Source organism: Oreochromis niloticus, linkage group LG20 (assembly GCF_001858045.2).
Source record: "Oreochromis niloticus isolate F11D_XX linkage group LG20, O_niloticus_UMD_NMBU, whole genome shotgun sequence".
Lineage (NCBI taxonomy): Eukaryota > Metazoa > Chordata > Actinopteri > Cichliformes > Cichlidae > Oreochromis > Oreochromis niloticus.
Genome location: NC_031984.2, coordinates 3,385,296 through 3,408,581, shown reverse-complemented (window position 1 = coordinate 3,408,581; position 23,286 = coordinate 3,385,296). Strand labels below are relative to the sequence as shown.

General features: G+C 40.3%; 2 protein-coding genes and 1 long non-coding RNA gene across 3 annotated transcripts in view; 1 reads left to right on the top strand and 2 right to left on the bottom strand.

The window, feature by feature from the left end:
- Window positions 1-5,455: 5,455 nt before the first annotated feature.
- Window positions 5,456-23,286, bottom strand: part of LOC109196249 (uncharacterized) — a 36,114-nt gene continuing 18,283 nt past the window's right edge. The window contains exon 4 of the mRNA XM_019350113.2: window positions 5,456-6,481. Coding sequence (XP_019205658.1) covers window positions 6,453-6,481 — 29 coding nt within the window. The 3' untranslated portion in view covers window positions 5,456-6,452. The remainder of the gene's footprint in view (window positions 6,482-23,286) is intronic.
- On the top strand, window positions 6,436-8,939 carry LOC102081196 (uncharacterized). The gene is made up of 4 exons (XR_270225.3): window positions 6,436-6,571; window positions 6,687-7,063; window positions 7,304-7,337; window positions 8,111-8,939. It is a non-coding gene; the product is annotated as an uncharacterized LOC102081196 (long non-coding RNA).
- On the bottom strand, window positions 15,069-18,036 carry LOC109196250 (translation initiation factor IF-2-like). Its single transcript, XM_019350114.2, has 2 exons — window positions 16,491-18,036; window positions 15,069-16,108 (listed from the first exon to the last, which is right to left on the bottom strand). The coding sequence occupies exons 1-2, from the start codon at window positions 16,835-16,837 to the stop codon at window positions 15,613-15,615; spliced, it is 843 nt and encodes a 280-aa protein (XP_019205659.1). The 5' UTR covers window positions 16,838-18,036; the 3' UTR covers window positions 15,069-15,612.

Here is a 23,286-nt window from a genome sequence, read left to right as displayed (position 1 = left end):
TTTAAGCGTCTGCGCGCGTTCCCGCAGACGGCAATCACTTTCTGGCACAACAACTGCACGGACACGGTCGGTGCTGAAAGCCGACAGCTCGCTGATTCTGTTTCGGCGGGTCCGCGCTTTGTGTTCACGCCCTTTTTGCGCTGATTCTAAAGCTGTTAGTTTTATCTCTCTCCAAACAATATTGACTGAACCAACAGCAAAAGAAGATCCAAACTACGCTTCACGTAAACATCGTCATGAATTCCCTCTGACTTTTACTGTTTTGCTTCACCCACGATAAAATCACACTTCATGCACAGCTCTCTCTCTCTCTGTACTGTTTTCTGCATTATTCGCTTGCTTGTTACGCGCAACTCTACTGTTGTTTACAGAGCTGTCGGCCGCTGTTTTTTTGTTTTGTTTTTTTTGTTTTACATACTTCTGAAAAGAAAACCTAATTTCTGCCGTTCAATACTGAACAAATTTAAACTTTTTAAAATTATGCAAAACGCTTAGCCGTGTCTCTAATAAAACCGCTGTAACGTCAGAGGTAACGTTCATATGTTGATTAATGGTTTTCTTTCGTTTTTGATGTACTGCAGATACATATTTTTATAAAATCCCAGGCCAGGAAAACCACCTTCATGTTTTTCTGTATTATCTTCAGCTACTTTGACACAAAGGCATCTGCTGTGACGCTCACACCTTTGATAAAGTCTTGCGTGTGTCAGCTTCCTTTTTATAGATACAAAAATATGTCAATGAAATCTGAATTATAATATTTCTGACTGTCAAAATTTCCCAGATTCAAATCGAATTGAATCGAATCGTGGATCGAATCGATTTGGGACCTTGTGAATCGGAAATGAATCGATTCTAGAAATCAGTGACGATACCCAGCCCTACTGCACACCTAGCTGTCAAAAGTTTGGCAGCATGAGTACTGTAAAGTTTTGTAGGGTCCTTGTTAAAAATTCCACAAGCACCACACCACATTTGTCATATACAGTTCCATTTTGTACAGGACATTTTTGAAATTATATCTATATAGATATTATATATCCTAGTTATCCACTTGTCAGTATTTTTTGAGTAAATGGATGTCGCTGATAAATCAGTGGTGATTCACCTGCAAATGTTTTTAACAAACTTTGTTTTTTGTAGAATTCATCAGCAGCTGTGGAGAGATGCATTTGAATATCTTCTGGTTCCACTTTTCCTTACCTGGAAGCTGAGTATTGCTGATTTCTGACAAGGACACAAACCTCAGTGCTTATCATGGGTGTTACATCCTCTGTGCAGCAATTCCAGAGAAAACGAGAGAGCAACGACCACTCATTAAGACCAGCCAGAAATCTGTCCCTTTCTGGCAGCTGTGGAAACTTCCATTAAGAAAGTTTGCATTCTTAGAACAATGCTGGATCATGTGTGATGTGTCATCATATGAGGATATTACATTTTGCCTTAATTCTGCTCAATTAAGTGTTTTGATCGTTGATCCAGTATGGCAGCTTTGTGTTGTGCTGCAAGTTAAAACCCATTGTCCTCATGAGCACAGCATCTAACAACTCTCCTTAAAAAAAGTCGATTGACTTTAACTGGACACAATGGTTTCCAGTGGGAGATACATTCATCACTCATCCGTGACACTGGAGAAGTCACCTGGATGAGTGATAAAACAATTTTCCATGGAAAATCCAGAGGAACTAAACTTTGTTGTTGTTTCTTTGGGCTCAATTTTGCCTGAGGCTGAAATTGAGCCCAAAATGTTTTCTTCTTTCAGAAGAATGTTTTCTTCTTTCAGAAGAAAACATTTTGCCAATAATCAGATAAAAAGATTGTTGAACCAGGTGGTATTCTCTGGAGTTTAAGACCAAAACTGAACTCCGTGAATTGACATTAGACTGGAAATTCATAAGATGAATAGAAATACTGCTGAAGCTGAATGATATGTGTGAGTATGTATGTGTGTGTGATCTTTGTTTTCTCCAATTCACCAGGTCTGTAAAGTTCAGTATGACTGTGGTACATGATACAAAAGAATAAATACAGAAGAATAACAACTTTATGTGAATAACTTTACTCTTCTTAAAAATAACTCATAAAACAAGTAAAAGTACAAATGTGTACAAGTTAGAGACTTCCTCAGTAAGTTTACACTCTTTTGGAGTGATTTTAATTGTGTGTTAAAGAAGAAAGAGATTAGAGGTAAAGTAGAGGATGCAGAGTCCATCACTGAGGCCGTCTCTCCTGCATGAAGTCCAGGTGCTGGTTTTCCAGTGTGTGCATCTGATGGCCCAAATCTGACTCAGAGCTGTAACACCATCAATGGCTGCAGTATGGAACAGATGTGGGTGTGTCCTCATCTCCCATAGGAGTCCAAATCGTCATCAAACAGCCCTACAGACACAAAAACATGTGAAAATATAAACAACCAGACTATCAGCAGTGATTTAAGTACTTTAAGACCTCTGTGAAAATCATTTACAGTATATATATCACAGAATTTAAGGCCTTTATAATCACAGAGCATACAGAGAAAAGTACTAAACTGAATCAATTTCAGCTTTCATTTTTCATGATGTATATTGTATTAATAATTAAATTTCATTATCTGTATCTTTACCACACATTTGCCACACAGGTGTAGATACTATAGGTTCGGTGAATGCTTACATTGCACTGATTAGAATATACTGGACATTCAAAGCTAAGATTCAGCGCACTGTGTTAGAGGCTGGGATTTGATGAATTCATCATATATACAACCTTTGATCATCATTTATGTCCAGTTGAGAATGAATCTGTGCACTCACATATTAAATGAACTGAAATCAGTAGTGTGATCTCCAGTCTTTATATGTTGAATGAGAGAACTGACAGCTGTTATTTTAATCAGCCTGTCTCAGTTGTTTTAACTCTAAGTACCACAGAGTAATGTGGTAACATCTGGACTGACGAGTTTACTGTCAGCATTTGTAATCGCTAGTTTAAAGGCTGTAGGTTGCAGCCATTGCTCTAACACCGTATAAATGTAACAGGGCTCAGTGCTGGTTCTAACAGTCTGAGCTGCTTCCAGCTTTATTTGTGAAGAGCACAGCAGCTTATAAAACACGTAGCGAGCTCGTACAGCTGCGACGTAAAACTTTCATTAGCTAAGATGATCTTAAAATAACGGGGCTACGTGCGGTGACGCTAGCGTTAGCCATGTTAGCACCTTACCTTCAACAGGTGGTCAGACTGTGTAGACAGGCACTCAGTCAGAGGTTGGCTCTCCGTTTCGCTGCAGGGTCCCTTCATTCTTCACATATCCGTGTCGAGCCGAGTGTAAATCCCGACGCTGAACGGCCTTTGTACAAGCACACACGCTTCGTAGCAGGGAGAAGCTTTGAGCTAGAAAAATCCAGGCTGGCAGACAGCCTGTGTCCGACCAACCAATCAGAGAGCTCCTTACATCCCACGGTGTGGCTAATTTGAATAGCCTCCAGCAAGTTGTTAATCGAAGAGCTAATCCAGCAGCTAATCCAGCAGCTAATCCAGCAGCTAATCCCAGAGCGAACAGGAAAGGGAAATGGATTTTGAACTGCAGTTTATTAAATTGCAAGTGGAAAAAGGATTTTGAACTGCAGTTTATTAAATTGCAAGTGGAAAAAAGGATTTTGAACTGCAGTTTATTAAATTGCAAGTGGAAAAGGATTTTGAACTGCAGTTTATTAAATTGCAAGTGGAAAAAGGATTTTGAACTGCAGTTTATTAAATTGCAGGTGGAAAAAGGATTTTGAACTGCAGTTTATTAAATTGCAGGTGGAAAAAGGATTTTGAACTGCAGTTTATTAAAGTGCAACTGGAAAAAGGATTTTGAAATGCAATTGGAAAAAGGATTTTGAAATGCAGTTTATTAAATTGGAATTCAAAAATGAATTTACAATTGCAGAATTTATTCTAAAATTCATTATTAAAGCACAGAAATTTTTATTTCGATGCGCGTGGCTCTTCTGGTCCTCCATACGAGCTGCAGCATTCTGGACTAACTGCAGCCTTGCTAGGCAGGTCTGGCTAACTCCAGCATATAAGGAGTTACAATAGTCCAGCTGGGATATAATAAAAGCATGAATCGCCCGTTCAAAGTTTTTAAAAGATAAAAATGATCTCACCTTAGATAAAAGCCTCGGTTTGAAGAGAGACCACTGTACGACTGAGCTAATGTGTTTTTCAAAGGTGAAATTGCTGTCAAATATAACCCCCCAATTTTTGGCATGCAATTTGACAAAAGGTTCAAGACTGTGCAGGTTAAAATTAGAGGTGCTGGGATAGCCACTTGGTCCAAAAATTATCACTTCAGTTTTGTTCTCATTGAAGTTAGAGGCCATCCAAGATTTAACTTCACCGAGACACTGAAGTAAGGGTTCTAGTGAGGCAGGACTGTTTCCCTTCAGTTGAAGATAGATCTGAGTATCATCGGCATATGAATGAAAACAAATGTTATATTTTCTAAAAATTAGACCTAGAGGCATCATATCAATGGAGAATAAAATTGGCCCCAGTATAGATCCCTGGGGAACACCACAAGTAAGGGGAGCTGAGGAAGAGATAAATTCGCCAAAGCTCACAGAGAAGGTCCTGTCAGACAGGTATGACCTGAACCACTCTAATGGGGAACACAAAAAAGAACACAAAAGCTTGTTTTGCATTTGCCAAAACTGCTCATGCTCAAACTCTCCAGTGTGGCTGAATTAATACAATTCAGCAAAGAAGTCTATTGCGGCCAAGGGTGGCAAAAGCAGTCATTTGATTGGGGGCGAATGGTTTTTCAGACAGAGCTAGGAGCATTTAGTTGGATTTCCACTGTCTACTATTAAAAGTTGTTTAAGGATCTGAAACACTTAGGTGTGGCTGGCTGCTTCTATGTCACAGCTAAGAGTGGTTATAGTATCAATATTTTATCATGGTTAGATTGACGCTTTTAAATTTGTTTCAGTAACTATACTTCAAAGTACTGTTGAAAGTATTCTGGAGTACAATAAGGGCTTTTTCAGAATGAAATCAACAGAGCACCACTGTGATGTTGAACAGGAGATTCTCAACATGGATCCCCAGCATACAATCATCAGCACTGTCTGTGTGATGCTATCATGTCAATATGAATCTAAATCTCCGAGGAGTGCTTTCAGCAATATTTTGAATCTATACCAAGAAGAATTAAGGCAGTTCTGAAGGCAAAAGGCGCTCCAACATGATACTAGCAAGGTGCACCGAATAAAGTGTCAGGTAAATGTTTAATAAAAATGATAAAAATAATAGACAATAAACAGATAACAGGGATACCAAATATAGCTGTAGGTATCTCAATATATTTGCTTGTATTTATACTGCATATTTACAATTATTCATAAAATGCACAAACTGATTAAAAAAAAACACCTCAGCAATATGCAGCACAGACTACATGTTTGATTATAAATACTATGATCTATGACCAAATAACCAACCAAATGCCACAGGTTTATATTTCAACCAATTCATCTGTCAGTGCAGCAAATACTAAGTCTTCATATTTTTCTTTTAATCCATTCATCTTAGGAGTAAATGTGATCATAAATCCTTAATATAGGTTATTGTTAGTCACTGCAATGTTTCAATACCAATGTACACTTCTACAGCAGTGTTCTATAAAGATCCATGTAGGCTATAGTAATAACTTTACTCTGTGGAATTAAAGAGAGTGAAGTGTACTCTGTTTTGGTTTTGGACTTTTTCCTTTGAACACCGTGTTGTTGATAAAATTGTGAAATAACATAAAACTCAATTTCTTCACAGTAGGAAGTCTGCTTAAACTAAATGCTGTTAGATGCCGCACGAAAAGAGTCAAATGCGTTCAGAAGACACTCGAAATGATGATAAAGGGGGGCTATTTAAATGTCTTTTCGTGACATCATGTTGCGGTTGCGTCCTGCTACCTGCAGGGGCGCACATGTTGATGACGTTTTATTTGAGGATCGGAGAAAACTGAGTCACTTGGACAGGAGGACGTGATAATTTCACAGCAGTACAGGACTGAGGCTGAATTTTTAAATAGTCATCATCTTAACAAAAATTGTGATACTTAGATACAGGACATAATTTTACTGCTATAGTTTTAGAGGATGGAAGCTTCACTCTCAGCACACAGGATGGTAAAAAAAAACAAAAAACAAAAAAAAAACTCTTTCAATGTATTCGTCGTGACCCATTTATTGTCTTGATTGTTACCATCCTGGTGGGTGTCATCGTTTTTTATTACCAGTATCTGTCCTGCAGTTGCAGCACCTGCAAGCCATGGGTGTGCCAGTTTTTATAACGTTTTTCTTAATGCTGCTGACAGACAGGACATTCCGGAGAACTGCGAAACACGCTGGGACGCTTCCATGTGTTGTAGTCAAGCGCGTTATCAGAGCCTTTTTAATTGCTCTGCTGTGGGTTGTAGCTGTGTTAGTTCATGGTGTCTGGTACTTCTCCTGTAAGACTGACGAGAAAAACATCAAGCTGCAAACTTGTACTATTAATGGATGAAGCAGAAAAAGCCAAAAGAGCTGAGAGGATGAACGCATCAAAGGTGAGTGTCTTTTTCTAAATAGAGCTATAAGTGATCTCAGTCTCAGTCTTCTTTATGGAATTACAGTAAATATACATTAATGCGTTATATATCGCATTTCTACTTTTTTTTTCAGATTTGTGGTTATACGTTGTTATTGGCTATAGTTGTAGCGGCTTTCTTCACGTCGTGGAGTGGATGGAGACGATTCTTTGAAAAAGAAAAAAATGGGCATTTACAGCAGGAAAAGTTTGTACTACTAAGTGGTTTTGGAAGAGGAGGAAAAAAATCCTGGAAGATCTTTTGAGAAAAGCAGTGAATGAGAACTTGTTTAGGGAAATCACAAAGAACATAAATAAACAGGACTGGGACGGCTGTTTAAATGCTGCTCAAGAAATGATTAATTAAGCAAAACTACAGCAAACAACTGCAACGAAGGAGGACAACACGGGGATGAGCGAGGGAAATGTCAAAGGAGGGGAACAGGCTCAACAAGGACCCGCAAGTCACCAGGTAAAGTGCTGTGTGTTATGTACAGCTGCCAGACTCAGTCTTTTGTTAGCTTCTGATGTGTTGAGCTATCCGAGTCACGCAACAGGTTGTTGTTGTAGAGTTTTTACAAGGTCTTTACATAAAAACAAAATTAAAGAGGGGATAAGTTGTGTTAGAAAAGCATTACCGCACAGAGATTCTGTCATGTCTTTTTTTATGTCAAAAGCAACTTTTTACTCATGATATTAAAATCTTTCTCAGGCACAAAATCTTGAGCTTCAGTCATTGAGAGAAGGTAAATACAGCTACTCACTCAGATCCTTAAATGTTTTCACTGCTGTGAAGCTGGTGATCTGCACAGTTGCCAATTGATGGCGCTGTTGTACCTGATGCAATTAAAACTTTGGCTCATAAAGATATCATATATGCAGGAAATAGTGAAGGTCTAAACTAACGTATTAGAAGACTCCATAAACTAATAATAATGATCAATACTTATTATTTAATGACAACAATACGGGAAAATGGCAAAACCTCACCATGAAGCTGCAGACACCCTGGAAGTTGTTTCTGGGCTAAATGTGGAAGGTTAAAGATCACCCTTTGCAAAATGTTTTTCAAATTTGGTTGAAAAGTAAAAAGTTTAGTTTGCAACTACATTGCACACAAAAATGTATTTAAAAATACCAACACAGTTTTTGTTTTGCCTTTTTTATTTGTGTATTTGACATTTTATTTGGTTGCAATAAGACAGCCACATAGCGCCCCTTCCGGTGGCATGTATGTAAGTATTAATGCTTACATACATGCCACCTGACATGTATAAACCTTTCCACTTGCAAAGTTGAACTGTGCATCTTTAGCAAAGACCAGCAGCACTTTTTAAATTTGTGTTGGTTCAGAGTGTGTATATTTGTTTTATTTTAATTATTTCAGTTTTCATATTTGAAATTTGGTTTACTTTTAGTTAACCAGCTCAGTTTAATTTTCAGTCTAGTTTTAATTTTAATATCTTTGCTCTGTACTGACACACTTCTTTTTTCTGGAAAAACTTTTCTACTCCATCAGAGAATAAAGAAACCACACCACCGTTTGACTAAACCGACTGAAGAAAGGGGGAAAAAAAATCAAGTAATTCAACTACAGAAGCAACGCAAGTCACATAATCACAGAAATCATATTGTACTATAAATTGTGATTGCTTTGTCTTTCAGACTGCATAAAGCACCTTATCTTTGCTGTTTGTAATGACAGAGTCACAAAAACATTTCTATGAGGTTTTAAAGTCTCTGTGGCTTTCAGTTTAATACACATCTTACTCAAGTGCTAAAAAGCAATGATAATAATCAAGCATAATGCCTTTGCTTTAACTCTTTCCTCCATAAAGGTGACATTTGAAAACCTGCCCTGTACCCTGTACGAGTTTTGACACCTCAGTATATATCTATGTGAGGTTTGATGTTTATACTTGGTTTGATGACCATTATGATTGGTTCAGATTTTTCCGAGGGTATCCCCAGTAACCTGACCACCTTCGCTTCTAAACCTTCTGATGCACACTCAGTCATGTTATTGTGGAAGCAGGACAGAAATATGACAGAAACCCACAGTTCAGAAAAGAGAAAAAAGGGTTAAGAGTACAAACTCTTTATTGTTAACTTAGTACTTAATTATTCACTGTACAATATAATCTGAATCTTGTACTTCTAATATTAGATTAATAAGAGGTCTGAAGATATCCTGCTCTTGACTATGATACTACTAGAAAATATGATAAAACGTAGTGTGAGTTTTGAAAGTCTGCTCATATGCCTCTGTGTGAATATTGTTTTATATTATTTTTTTAATAACCTAAAGACAACGAATGTTCAAATAAACTGTTTCTGCTCTTAATTTATCAAAGGTTGTGTTGGATTTTGACTTTTATTACCTACAAAAAAGAGATGATAGTAGATTATAATATCAAAGAACTGTAACGCAGCTCCTATAAACTGGACTGACCTGCTGCTGCTGTTTGCCAAAATTGCCAGCGTTGTGAAATTAAAAAAAAAAAAGATGAAACAAACAAAACAAACAAAACAGAATTTATTTCACCAACTTTGATCTAGTTGATGTTTAACCCTGAATTTATGGTTAAAAAACAGGTTTATACTCCAGCAAGAAGTAAATTCTTTTACCAAAAACCACTGAATTCAGTTTATGTAATGAAAGTCAGTCAGCTACACGATCAAAGGTGTGGGAGTTACAGGTGCTGCACTCTAGCATATTTTTATCCTGTATAAGTTAACAGTACTTTAAGTGTAGTTTATGACATTTATCTAAACTGAACTTAGTACAGGGCAGCACGTTGGTGTTGTGGTTAGCACTGTTGCCTCACAGCATGAGGGTCCTGAGTTGAATTCACTGTCTGGTTGAGGGTTTTATGTGTGGAGGTTGCAAGTTCTCCTTGTGTCTGTGTGGATTCTCTTTAGCTAGGTAGTCCAGCTTGCTTGCACATGCAGTTAATGCAACAGGTTAATTGGTCATTCCAAATTACCTGTAGATGTGGACCTGAGGGCAAATCGTTTTCTGTGCCAAATCACAATCATAAATTTAGTGGCAAACTACAACAACAGTTGCCTCAAGGCACTTTATATTGTAAGATAAAGGCCCTACAATAATACAGAGCAAACCTCAACAATCAGATAATAACAATAATAACTAATGATTAAATGCAGAGTAGTGCATAAAGATCTGGTGAGTGAAAAAGGTTAGAGAAGGACAAAAACTCAGTGCATTATGGGAATCCCCCAGCAGCCTAGGCCTATTGCAACGTAACGTAACTAAGGGAGAATTATTTATCTGCAAAATGCTGTTGCAGTGTAACAACACCCTACAACGCCCACTCTTTGGGCCTAATTTAAGAGCAGTTAAAAAAAAAAACCAGTCAATTTTGACTGGGAACACTAAAGTAAGGGGCGGGAGGTGAACATGACAGGAGGGTTAACGAAACAGCGTTGAAACAAAAAATCCAGATCAGGAACGGATAAAGACGAAAAGCCCCGAACAGACAAACAGCGAGCAGTTACAGATCATTCTTCTTAAATTAAAGTACATAAGGAATTAATGTATTGATATGCATGGATCTTTATAGATCCATGGGGGCAATAGTGCAACACGGTTACCTTGAAATACTCCAATAAATATCTTACAATTAAACTTATTTATGTCCTATTATCGAACTAACTCCACAGACAAATTTAAGATGCACGGGTATACAAGCACTGAGCACAAGATCCATAGAGGCTGGGGTCTATCACACCAGGCAAGACCCCAGGTGCAGGCTGTGTAAAGATGCCCCAGAGACAATCCAGCACATAACAGCAGGGTGCAAAATGCTAGCAGGCAAGGCATACATGGAACGCCATAACCAAGTGGCCGGCATAGTGTACAGGAACATCTGTGCCGAGTATAACCTGGAAGTCCCAAGGTCAAAATGGGAGATGCCCCCAAGGGCGATGGAGAATGACCGAGCTAAGATCCTGTGGGACTTCCAGATACAGACGGACAAAATGGTGGTGGCTAACCAACCGGACATAGTGGTGGTAGACAAACAGAAGAAGACGGCCGTAGTGATCGATATAGCGGTTCCGAATGACAGCAACATCAGGAAGAAGGAACACGAGAAGCTCAAGAAATACCAAGGGCTCAGAGAAGAGCTCGAGAGGATGTGGAGGGTGAAGGTGACGGTGGTCCCAGTGGTAATCGGAGCACTAGGTGCAGTGACTCCCAAGCTAGGCAAGTGGCTCCAGCAGATCCCGGGAACAACATCGGAGATCTCTGTCCAGAAGAGCGCAGTCCTGGGAACAGCTAAGATACTGCGCAGGACCCTCAAGCTCCCAGGCCTCTGGTAGAGGACCCGAGCTTGAAGGATTAACCGCCCACAGGGGCGAGTGGGGAATTTTTTTTTTATATTATACTAGGGGTGCAACGATACACAAAATTCACGGTTCGGTTCGATTCGATACTTTGGTGTCACGGTTCGATATTTTTTCGATACAAAAAAAATGTTCATGCCTTTTTAACTTGTCATTTATTAAAATTATAAATAGATATTTTAACTCAAAAGTACAGTTTTTAAATTTAATGTTGCTGAAACAACAAAATAATTAAAAAAAAAATTAATCTATTTGATCGAGAAATCACTCATCTTTGGAAAAGAGAGTTTATTACAGAGAAATGGCTCTTTCCAAAATAAAAGCTATACTATACGCTTCTTCTGGGCTATATTCTCAGCAGCATATTAAACATATCAGGTCCCCATAAGGAGAATCATGTGCTAACGGCTGTCTAAATGACTCGGGTAAAGTTTGTAGCATGCGTGCTTGTTGTTTTTGTCTGCTACCACTTGTCTTTGCACTAGGATAATGTCGGCGTAAATGTGCAGTCATATTCATTGTGTTCCCACTAGTGCTGTCAGCATTAATCTCGTTAAAATTACATTAACGCCATAACGCCGCAAATCTCCATTAACGAGTTACCGCAAATCGGACTGTGGGGCTGGACGGCGTCAACACGTTAACGAGCTAACTGCGCTAACGCACTAGTTCCCACCAATGTAATTGAGCATTGCGTGGCACATCCGAAATACTGTTTTACTTTTGTCCATGACGCGCTGACCATCAGGGTCATATTTCACATGAAAACCAAAATAGAATGAGGGTGGGGGAGGTTCAATTTTGGCTAGCGTTGGGGCAGTTGCCATGTTGCAACGAGCTTAGCTTCTGTCTCGCTAGCTTGCGCTGCGCTCAGTGGATCTGCGCTCGACAGTGCAGCCTAGGCGGAGTAGTCGAACGCAGATCCACTGAGCTCTCGTCAGAAGAAAAGTTGATAAAATAAATTAAAAATTTTGTATTGTTTGATACATATGCGTACCGAACCGAAAGCACTGTATTGAACGGTTCAATACCGATAAGAGTATTGTTGCACCCCTAATATATACACACACACACACACATATACATATAAGTCACTTATTGATAAATATCTGAATAAGAGAGAAGAGCATGTGCAAAAAGGGTGTAGCTATTGTAGTATACAGTGTGTTGTTAAGTGGATGAGTTGTACAGGGAGATGGCCACAGGCCGGAAAGATTTCCTGTGTTGTTCAGTGGTGCTTTTTGGTAATCTCAGTCTCTCACTGAACGTGCTCCTGTGACTGACCAGCGTGTCATGGAGTGGGTGGGAGGTATTATCCAACATTGTCTTTATCTTGGACAACATTCGCCTCTTCGTCACCACCTTAAGAGAGCCCAGCTCCCTCCCCACAACATTGCTGGCCTTGCGGATCAGTTTATTGAGTCTGTTAGCATCAGTAACCCTCAATCTACTCCCCCCCAGCATGCAACAGCATAGAGGATTGCACTGGCCACAACAGACTCGTAGAAAATCCTGAGCATTGTCCGGCAGATGTTGAACGACCTCAGTCCCCTCAAAAAATAGAGGCGACTCTGGCCCTTCCTGTAAAGTGCTGTGGTGTTTTTAGCCCAGTCCAGTTTATTGTCAAAGTATACTCCGAGGTATTTATTGTCCTCCACAATGTCAACATCAAGGTTATTATCGTTAACTAAAACTAACGAAATAACGAAAACTAGAAGTGAAAAAACATTTTCGTTGACGGAAATAAAAATAAAAACGAAAAAAGGAAAACTAACTAAAACTGTAATGAGTGTTCACAAAACTAACTAAAATTAACTGAATTTATAGCAAAAATGTGTTTAGTTTTCGTTGATGTGTGCTTGTCATACAATAGTCAAGGGTAAAAAAGAAGTTTAGTTTCCAGGTTTTTTTTCTTGCTGTGTCTCATTATGCCAGCAGGTGGCAAGTACGTTAGTCGAGTCGTTTTTGTTGCTGCTCCGTCCACGCGCAGAATCACGTCAGGAAAAGTCTGGAGAAAGCGCCAGCTTCCAATTTGAGATTACTTTGAATATGACTGTGTTTTGGATAAAGCAAGTGTCTTGTAGTGGATCGAGACAAATTATGAGGGACATTTCTAAAGGGAAAAAAATCCCACAAACCTTAAAGTGCACTTGAAAAGCTCACACAAGAAGCCTAACCTAGCTTACCTTGAGAAGGTAAGGGAGCACACTCAACCCTCATCCCCAGAAACAGAAGCTAACACCAGGCAAGGCAGCGTGATGCATCCCGAGACAACAGGACTGGGATATCTACATAACTGTGTGAGTCAATTGCCTTGAAAAGGTTTATCAATTCACTTGAACCAAAATTACGAACACCCGGTGCTGCAAGAGTTAATAGTCTCATTGCGGCCAAGATATACATTTTATAGTTGCCTGGTATCAATGGTTGTTCATCTGCCCTAATTTATTTATTTATTTATTTAAAGAACCCATAGGTGGCAACGTGAGTTGTCTGTCTCTGCGTGTTAACCCTGCGACAGACAGGTGACCTGTGCAGGGTGCAGGGTATGGTAGCTGGAATAGCAACATACCCAAGGATAAGCAGAAGAGAATGACTGATATGATGAAACTGGGATTTTGTTACACTTAATTATTGCAAACACAACTAAAACTATAACTGAAACTAATCAAAACTAAACTGAAACTAAGGATTTTCAAAAAAATAAAAACTAAACTAAACTAGCAAACAATTGGTAAAAACTAATTAAAACTAATATAAAATTGAAACTCTGAAGTCAAAACGAAATAAAAATAAAAACTAATGAAAATTGCAAAACTATTAAAACCCTGGTCAACACTGACCCCCTGGATTGAAACAGGGGTCAAGTGTTTCCTGGTCTTCCTGAAGTCCACAATAAATTCCTTGGTCTTTGCCACGTTGAGCTGCAGATGATTCTGCTCACACCACGTGACAAAGGAGTCGACCACAGCCCGGTACTGTTTGTAGTGTTTCATCATCCCTGCTAATGCATCCAACCACTGCAGAGTCATCAGAAAACTTCTGAAGATGGCAGGTCTCTGTGCAGTGGCTGAAGTCTGTGGTGTAGAGGGTGAAGAGGAAGGGGGAGAGGACAGTCCCTTGTGGTACCCCTGTGTTGCTGGTTACCTTGTCAGACACACACTGTGGAAGACGCACATATTGTGGTCTTCCTGTCAGGTAATCAACAATCCAGGACACCAGAGAAGCATCCACCTGCATCGCTGTTAACTTATCACCCAGAAGGGTTGGCCTGATGGTGATGAAAGCACTGGAAAAGTAAAAAAACATGACCCTCACAGTGCTCGCCGGCTGGTAAGCAAATTGAAGGGGATCCTGATGTGGTCTGACTATGGGTCGGAGCTGATCCAGGATGAGCCTTTCCAGGGTCTTCATGATGTGGGAGGTCAGTGCCACAGGCCTGTAATCCTGGGGGCCACTGGAACGTGGTGTCTTCAGTACATGGACGAAGTTTATGGAAGACTCCACAAAGCTGGGGGGCACAGGCCTTGAGGATGTGGGGACTCACTCCGTCTGGTTCAGCAGACTTGCCTGAATGGAGCTTCCTCATTTGCATCTGAACCTGGTCTTGAGTGAAAGTAATGGGTGGGAGAGGGGTGTCAGGATTCTCACCTGACACCTGACAAAATCATACCATCATTAAAACTGAGTGTTGGGTTAGCACCAGTTAGCTGTTGGTGAGTTTTCCTTTCAAGCACTGGCACATTTGTCTAACAGCAGCAGTTCAGTTAGGTTTGAAAGTGATGTTTGATTTGGCAGAAATTTACCCCGGACACTCTTCCTGACACAACTCCGTATCACAGGAAGCCAAATGTATCCTGTTTTTCATACCAAGTATCACACTCTCTGTTAACCCTTGAATTGTGTTCATGGATTTTGTTACTCAGCTAATGTTTATAGTTCTGGTCAACACACCTGCATTTTAAATCAATCCAACTATAAAAATTTATTAAATTAAATTAAATTAAATCTTATTTACATAGCACCAAATCACAATGACAGTTACCTCAAGGCACTTTATATTGTAAGGTATAAAGTGTTCTAAGGTGTTGTAAGGTGTAAGAATATAGAGAAAACCCCAACAATATGACCCCCTTTAAATAAGTGCTTTGGCAACAGTGGAAAGGAAAAACTTCCTTTTTGTCACGGTCTGAGCTGGCAGATCAAACAGAGTCCAAAACCAGAGAACATGGAGCCAAAAAAGGTTAAAAACAACCCTGAAAAGCCCTGCTCTGGGGTTGGCCATGTAGAAAGCAGCAGTGCAAATACAGATCAGGTGACCGACAGAGTGGAAAGCTGCAGTGGTGCAGGCTAGAAGGTCCAGAGGCCAACCGTGAGGAAAGTGACAGCGACAGAACACTTTAGGAGACGGGCCGTGTGGGAAGTGGCAGGGGCAAAGCACTCCAGGAGGCCAGCCATGTGGAAAGCGTCGGCGGCAACGTTGAAGCTCGGCAGTGAGTGGCCAGGAAGGTGGCCGGTAATGGTGTGGTGTGGTAGATGAATGTGGACAGGCAAGGCATGTAGGACATGGACAGGCAAGCCATGGAGGACGTGGACAGACAAGCTGAGCATTATATGGACATATAGGCCGAGCAGGATGTGGACAAGTCAGGATCAGACGAGGCAGGACCAGATGACGGGGTGGCAGCCATCAGGCTGCTTGTAGGTGGAGCTGATGGCTGGAAGGACTCCCCAGAGCCCCCAGCGGACACAAGGGAGTGCTGGAGCAGCTCTTATGAGCCCCCAGGGAGGGGGTGCAGGCACCTGCTGGACACTAGTTGCTCCCACCCAAGGAGTAGGTATGGGTGCAGAAGTCAGCTGTGTCCTGGCTGGCCTCACCCTGGGGACCGGCATTGGTGCCGGGGCGGACCGAACACCAGCCACTCCCACCCGAGGAGTAGATATGGGTGCAGGAGGGAGCTGGTTCATAGCTGGGACAGGCACCGGCAACGGCTGGGCGTCTGCTGTCCCCACCTGAGGAGTAGGTACAGGTGCAGGGACTATCAGAGCCTCAGCCAGCCTGGGAACCAGGGCAGGGACCAACCGGGCTCTAGCCCCCCTCACCCGGGGAACTGATACGGGTGCAGGGGAAAGCTGGGCTGCAGCCGTCCTAGAAACAAGAGTACAGAGAGGCAGAGGTGGAGGTTCAGAAAAAACAGTCTCAGCAAAAATAATTGCTATACATTGTCCACCACAGGTGATGGTCTCAACAGTATTTATCTACCCAAACTCTGTCAACCCAAACTCTGGGTTGACAGTGTTTGGGTTGACAGAGTTTGGGTTGACAAACCCAGAGTTTTGGATAACCCAAACTCTGGGTTGACAGTTTGACTCTGAAAACATAACTTCTGGCTTCTGGAGAGGAACAAAAACAGTCTACAAATTCAAACTCAGTCTCATTAAAAGCAGTGTCTAAAGTTTGAGGTGAGATTGTTGTTCTTAAATCATGTAAGCTCAAGAGGAGCATAAGAAAAACAGTCATTTTGACTCACAACCGGGAGTTGCTCAGCGACCATTGAGTGTGGCGGCGGGAACACTGCTTCGTCCGGGAACAGGAAGCCGGCAAGCCAGGCAGCTTAGCCTCCAGCGCACAGTATGGCAGGGCCAAGTCTGCGGAGTGAGGGCATGGAGCAAACCTGAGTACTCCCGCTTGAAGTGGCCGAGGCCTAGGCGCTGGTGGACGTACACGGCAACTCCAGGGCCGCCCGAGAGCTGGGCGGGTTCCACGGAAAACATGCTCATATTCGGGGGTGCACAATGGCTTCCACCTGAGCTCTTCCTCCAGCTGGGTGAAGGCTACCTCCCACCGCTTGTACAGCTCGAGGTCTGCTGGGTCCATAGTTTGGTAAGTTCGTACTGTCTTTGTACTGGAGAGAGAGTGGACCCAATGCAGATACACGGAGCTGAGGTGAATGTTTAACAAAAAGTGAGCCGTTATTTGGCTGAACAGGAACACAAAACAAGGCAGGAAGGGAACTAACAAAACCTAAACTGGGAAAACTAAACAAGAAACCTGAAACACAGAACAAACAAAAAAACCTGAAACACGGAAACATGGGAAGAGGAATGCAGGGGGAGATACACAGGGAATTATGGATTTGATCAACTGGTCTCTTAACGAAAATTGACACCACCTTCTCGATGAGAAGCCTGGGCTTTGGGGAACCCGATTGTCGTGCAGGGTCCTTTGCTGCCGGACACACAATGGCTGGGAGAAGTGGAGTGTCGTGTGCCTGGCAACACTCAATATGGAAGACATTTGAAAGACATCTACCGACTTTGCTTATTGAACACAATATGGATACGATCTTGGAGAAGCTCCAACTCTGCAACGGGGAATCGATAGATCTGGGGACCAGTGATGGACATCAGATCAACTGCGAAATTGGAATGCAGTTTGTTTGCACTAAACCTAACCCAAACAACGATTACCTTCATGTGGCTGGCTGGCTGGCTGGCACAACAAATTCTCCCAGATTACAAGACTGTGTTTTGACTCTCTGCCTTATCCAACCTGTTTCCTACCTGTCTTCCCAATGTGATCTTTGTGCAATATATGTATGGTCAGAAGGGGGTCAAATTTTCACTGCAGGTAATATGTATGTGTAACATTGCATGTGACAAATAAAGGCTTGATGGAGGGGATGATGAACAGACGAATCGATGAGAAACAGAGGGAACAACAAAAAATAAAATAAAATATTGCTCATCAGATTATAACAACTAAAAACATGAAATTTACCTTAATTAGATGGCAAAAAACAAATAGACCCAGACAAGGACATGAAAGCTTGACAATCGAAAAGAGGACAAACATACATGGAACACATGACAGACTGAGGTGACAAAAACACAGGAACAGTTCATGGGGGCAAACAGAAACACAACTAAAAGGCGGCACGAGGGACACACACAGATACAGACATAGAGACAAGGCACACGGAGGGTGACAGTCAAACATGGAGATATAAACACGGGTGACATGACAGACTCTAACACGCAACACAGGGATGGGTCAGAGCAAGGGCGTAGATTTGGCATGGATAAACATGATATATACATCACTTGAATAACTTAAATATGTTGTTTGGCCTTTTTCAGTGTTTTATTTGTTCGTGAGTAAATCGGTTTGGTTGAGATTAAAGTTATTAGATTAGATTAGATTAAATAAAACTTTATTAATCCCACAGGAGGGTTCATCCGGGGTTTTCACACAGCTGAATAAACGTCAAACAGAAAACTGATTAAACAGAAGTGTGAGATGGTCGAGAATTTACGCCAGTGTCCGGTTATACTTAGATAGCAAAGAGCAGACGGCAGAGTTTTACTCCACCGAGAGAGCTCGTGACGTAATTCTGAAGGCTATACCGTCCAATTTCACAGTCGCTCATTTCCAGTCTACCCGGCTTTCGGAGGACCCGGCCCACTTAGATCGCAAAGGCAAGGTCCTCAGGTGGATTCTGAATTTGGACAACCCCAGCCTGTTTCCGCCCGAACAATAATAACGGTGACATTTAACTTATTTTATCCGATAAATAAACACTGTAAAATTCAAGTTTTTTTGTATATATATGTATATGTATACCACTCCTCCCCCCTAACAGCCCTTTTGAATGTCTCCCTAATTCTGAGGTCTCAAGGTTGGCAAGTATGTGCTAGGCTTTGGCCCACATCAGTATAAAATTGTATGTAACCATGAATAACGTGTTGCCATGTCCACCAGGAGAGACTGGACAGTATAGATGTAAAACACATATGCCAGCAGTTTATCTCAGTTAACGAGAGGAGAAGGCATGTGTTTGGCTCCTTCACAGAGTGGACATTGAGTTGTTGTGTGGGACACCAGTAGTCCATGTCTGTTGCTGTAACAGTAGTTCATGTTGAGAATATAAAATCCCAGCTCACTGATTTGATCGGGGCAATAGTGCCTAAAATGTTGCATAATTTTGCTGAGAGATCTTTTACTTTGTGGTAATCTTAGATGAGTACACTGTAAAATGTAATTCTAGATGTTTGTTATTTCAACATATTATTCTATATCAGTTTGACGATAGATGACTGAAGTTGTTGTTATAACATAGAATTACAAGTTAAAAACGTCCCAATTACACCAAAAAAAGCTAACTTGAAAACTCATGTCCAGCTAAATCAGCAACTTATGTGAACTTGACAATGTGGGTAAGTTGAGCACAGCAGGATTCAAAACTGCGTCACGTGACTGCTACCGAGGTGCATCATGGGGAATTGGCGGTTAACGACATGCTCACTTTACTTGGACGTTTTCTAATCGTCTTCTTTGGAATATGCTTTCAAGGTGAGTAACATTGGTTATAACTATAAGGAAAGAGAGCTACAAAAGTTGGAACATGTTTTGAATTTATGGCATGATGTGTGTTTTTCTCTTTTACCGAAATGTTTGCTTTAGCTAATGTAACTTTAGCCGACAAGGTCCAGCTTGTATGTCATGACCAAACTTGACCTAATAAACTGACACATGGCCTTTTTTATGGGTTTAATGTGGCACTGACCAAATCACAAGTATTGTGCCGCTAGCTTTAAGGTTGTGCACTCAACCACTGTTGCGATATTAGCAAGCTAACTCAGCTAATTAATAAAGCTTATTTCATATTGTCTCTGTACTTGTAAATTTCTTTCAAGTTCACAGGCTGTTGTATTTGGTGGAAGTTCATTTTGGCAATATTTCCAATAACTGGCTGGGTTCAAAAAGAACTTTTTGGCAGGACTCCGATGCTTGTTGTCATCTGTTTACCCCTATGTAATCACTTAAGTTGTTATTAACTGCTGCATGCTAAGCTGCAAGAGTGCACTGAGGACTGAGACAAAATATGGTCTACAAACCAGCATTATATTAGTTTTTATCAGATAGTCCTCCAGTGTGTTTATTTTTTGCTTTAATTCTATTGTGCAGTTATTTGTTACCCTGAAATGCTTTATGCTTAACAACAGCTCACTATTTTGACTTATTTTTGAACTCATGTGATCAGTATGACTAGATTGTGTGAGTTTCCATACTAAAAGAGCTGTAGTGATAAAATAATTGGCATCAGAGACACTGATTTTTGGCATGGTATACTGCAGAAGTTTTTTTTTTTTTTTGCATAATTTACCTTTTAATTAAACTGCATTCTCTGTATTGTAACAAAACTAACATTGTTTATATGTCAGAAAACTAGCAAACATGAATAAATGGCGAAAACAATATAATTATAACATATATTTTTATTTTACTTATTTTAGGTCTGTGAAGCCAAACTTGATGCTGGGGATTTATTTTTGTCAGTGGAGTCAAATGGTAAGTTACAATTTGTGCATTTTGTCATACTGGAAACACCACAGATTATATTGTAACTTAATAGCTCTGTAGAACAAATGATATAAAGATTGTAGTGTCAGGGTACTTCTTAAGAAGTAATATGGCACTATTGATGATCACATGCAGGTGGCATAAACTAAATATTCAGACGTGCTACCAACAAATGATTCATTAACAAAAGCAATGGAGCAGACTGTTTAGGTTCTTGTGGTTGTAATAACATCCATAACTGCAAGTTTGTCATTAATTTATTTTCACAGGTCTAGATGATCACATCTGTCTTTGTCATTTAAATGAGGTGGACTTGCAAACTTTGCGCTCTTTTGGGTAAATTGCTGTCCACTACATATACACAGAATGTGCACAGTATTTCAGATCTAAAAAGGGAGTATGTAATGGACTTGCTGGCTTTAATGTAAAAAGCCTGTTGTGTAACTTTAATGAGGCAGTTGGACTAAAACAGTATTGCTCATCAAGGTAAACATCTGAGGAATAAGGAAACTGTTACTTGTCCTTTTACTCAGTGTTCTTTTAATCGCACGTTTACTAAAGTTTTACATCACATAAGTCATTTTCACAATCATTCTACTTTAAAAGATTTCAAGACAGAGCTTATTGTTCTCTGAACTTCCTTGTTTGCTGAACGGCAGGTAAAGTGCATCTTTTTGTTTGTTTGCTTTTGTGTGTTTGTGTTTTCTCTAATGGGCCTCAGATGACCGTTTGCTTAAATTTGGGTCTCAAAGAATCTTTTTTTCATTCTGCCTGTACTCTCCACCCCTCTTCTTCTATTGCTCAGGTTGAAGCAGAATTTGCCCGTCTTACATCTGTTGACCTGAAAGGGTTCCTTTTTGCTGTGCTTGACCATTATGGAGAGGTTCGTGGAGCTGTACAAAATCAAGAGCGGCATAGGAGGGCTAACTAGGCTCATAAGATGCTTCGGTGATGATGTAAGTGTTCAACTGCGAAATCTAATCCTTTGTTTACGTTTTAGGTTATCCAGTTCAACTGATGAACTCATTGAAAGAAAGCTGATAAGTAAAGTCTGTCATCATATTTCACAACCGGACATTTAGTGTGGTAACTTTTACAGAATCTATGTATATTGGTGGTAGTTTGGATATCATATTCTACTTGAATGTCCTGATAAGCCTGATTCAAAATCTCCAATGATAATCATATATTGATGGAATTATGTAGCAAAAAGCTGAATTTGGAGCTGTCTACATGCTTCATAAACACTGTTTAAAAAATGTTTTGGTTTTGTTTTTGACTTCTTTGACCAGAGCCCTACACAAAGGAAGAGGACAGAGGACCTCATTTTCTAAAGGAAGATCCCTCACACACTTTCAAGACTGTGAAGGTTAGCATTGTTTCTTTTAGTAAATTTAATAATGACAGCACCACAGTGGATTTTAAATGAAACATGTGGCATCTATGAAACAATAGATGCCACATGATAACATGTGTACTTTTTCCTCACCAAATGTATTATTACAAGATCTTTGACACTGGATTTGGTCTGGGTTTCAGAGAAACTAACTGGCAAGCTAGCATTGATATTATTAGTGTCTTGTGTTTATTCATGTCTTCACCAGGGTCTTTGACATTTCGCTGCTGTACTGTTCACTTCAGCTTTACGTTTGATTTCTCACATTGTATATTGTAATGGCAGAGATATTAGGATATTTAAGGGCCTGCAGTGGCTGCTACAGCTGTGGGGGCAATACTTTGGTGAAATGTCCTGGACCCTGGAAAAGAGACTGTGTAGACTGGGTAAGCAATTAAAGGTTACTGGCCAAGAGTCATTGGGCAGCTGGGTAAAGGTGGATGTTGATATTCAGTGCCAATTATGCAACCTGCTCAGCCATGTCTATATGCTCTTTTTCATGCTGTTAATATAGGGGGAAAAAATAAACTTTAATCAATAAACTGATTAAAGAAGCATTGTCTATGGAGCCACAATCTGATCCTGTAGTGTAGCTGCAGTTTGCACATTTCATGTATTCTCAGCCAGATTTGGTTTAGAGCACAGCCAATATTTAGCATAAGTAGATTTAAATTCACACACTGGTGATGGCAAGCTACATTGTAGCCACAGCCGGCCTGGGGCGCACTGACAGAGGCGAGGCTGCCGGACACTGGCACCACCGGGCCCTCTGACCACCGCCAGTAGGCAACAGGTGAAGTGTCTTGCCCAAGGACACAACGACTGAAACTGTCGGAGCCGGGGCTCGAACCGGCAACCTTCCAATTATAAGACGAACTGTCAACTCTTGAGTCGCGATTCAGTCATCCACCCATGTGTGTGAATGACTGAATGTGTAAAGCGCTATACAAATACAGGCCATTTACCATTTAAATTGAAAATTTTGTTTGAATTCTGCAATTGAAGACATGCTCAGTTATTTATGAACATGATCTTTGTTTAAACCAAGAAATGGATTTGTAACATGGGGGTGCATATCTCATTCTGAAAAAACTTTAACAACTAATAAGATAAGATAAGATAAGATAAGATGGCCTTTATTAGTCCCACAGGTGGGAAATTTGTTTTGTTACAGCAAAAGTGCAAAGTTATGTAGCAGAAATTAGAAAACACTGGAATGCAATAAAATACAATAAAATAAAATAAAATACTATATACAATAGAATAAAATAGAATAGAATAATATATACAATAGAATAAAATAGAAATACAAATACTATATACAACTGAGTAGGAAAATACAAAAACACAACTTCGTCAGAAGAAGAATTGTGTTACCCAAAGCCAATCACCATCATCCAAGGCATCAGTATGGCTCTGCTTTGGAAAGACATGCATTGTTAAGCACAAGGGATATTGTGTAATTGTAATTGTGTAATTTTTTTTTTTTTTTTTTTGTCTTTGAACCCTTTTATAGCCGACAGGTATTGAAGACACGTTTTCTAAGAGGATGAAAGTTGGCATTGCG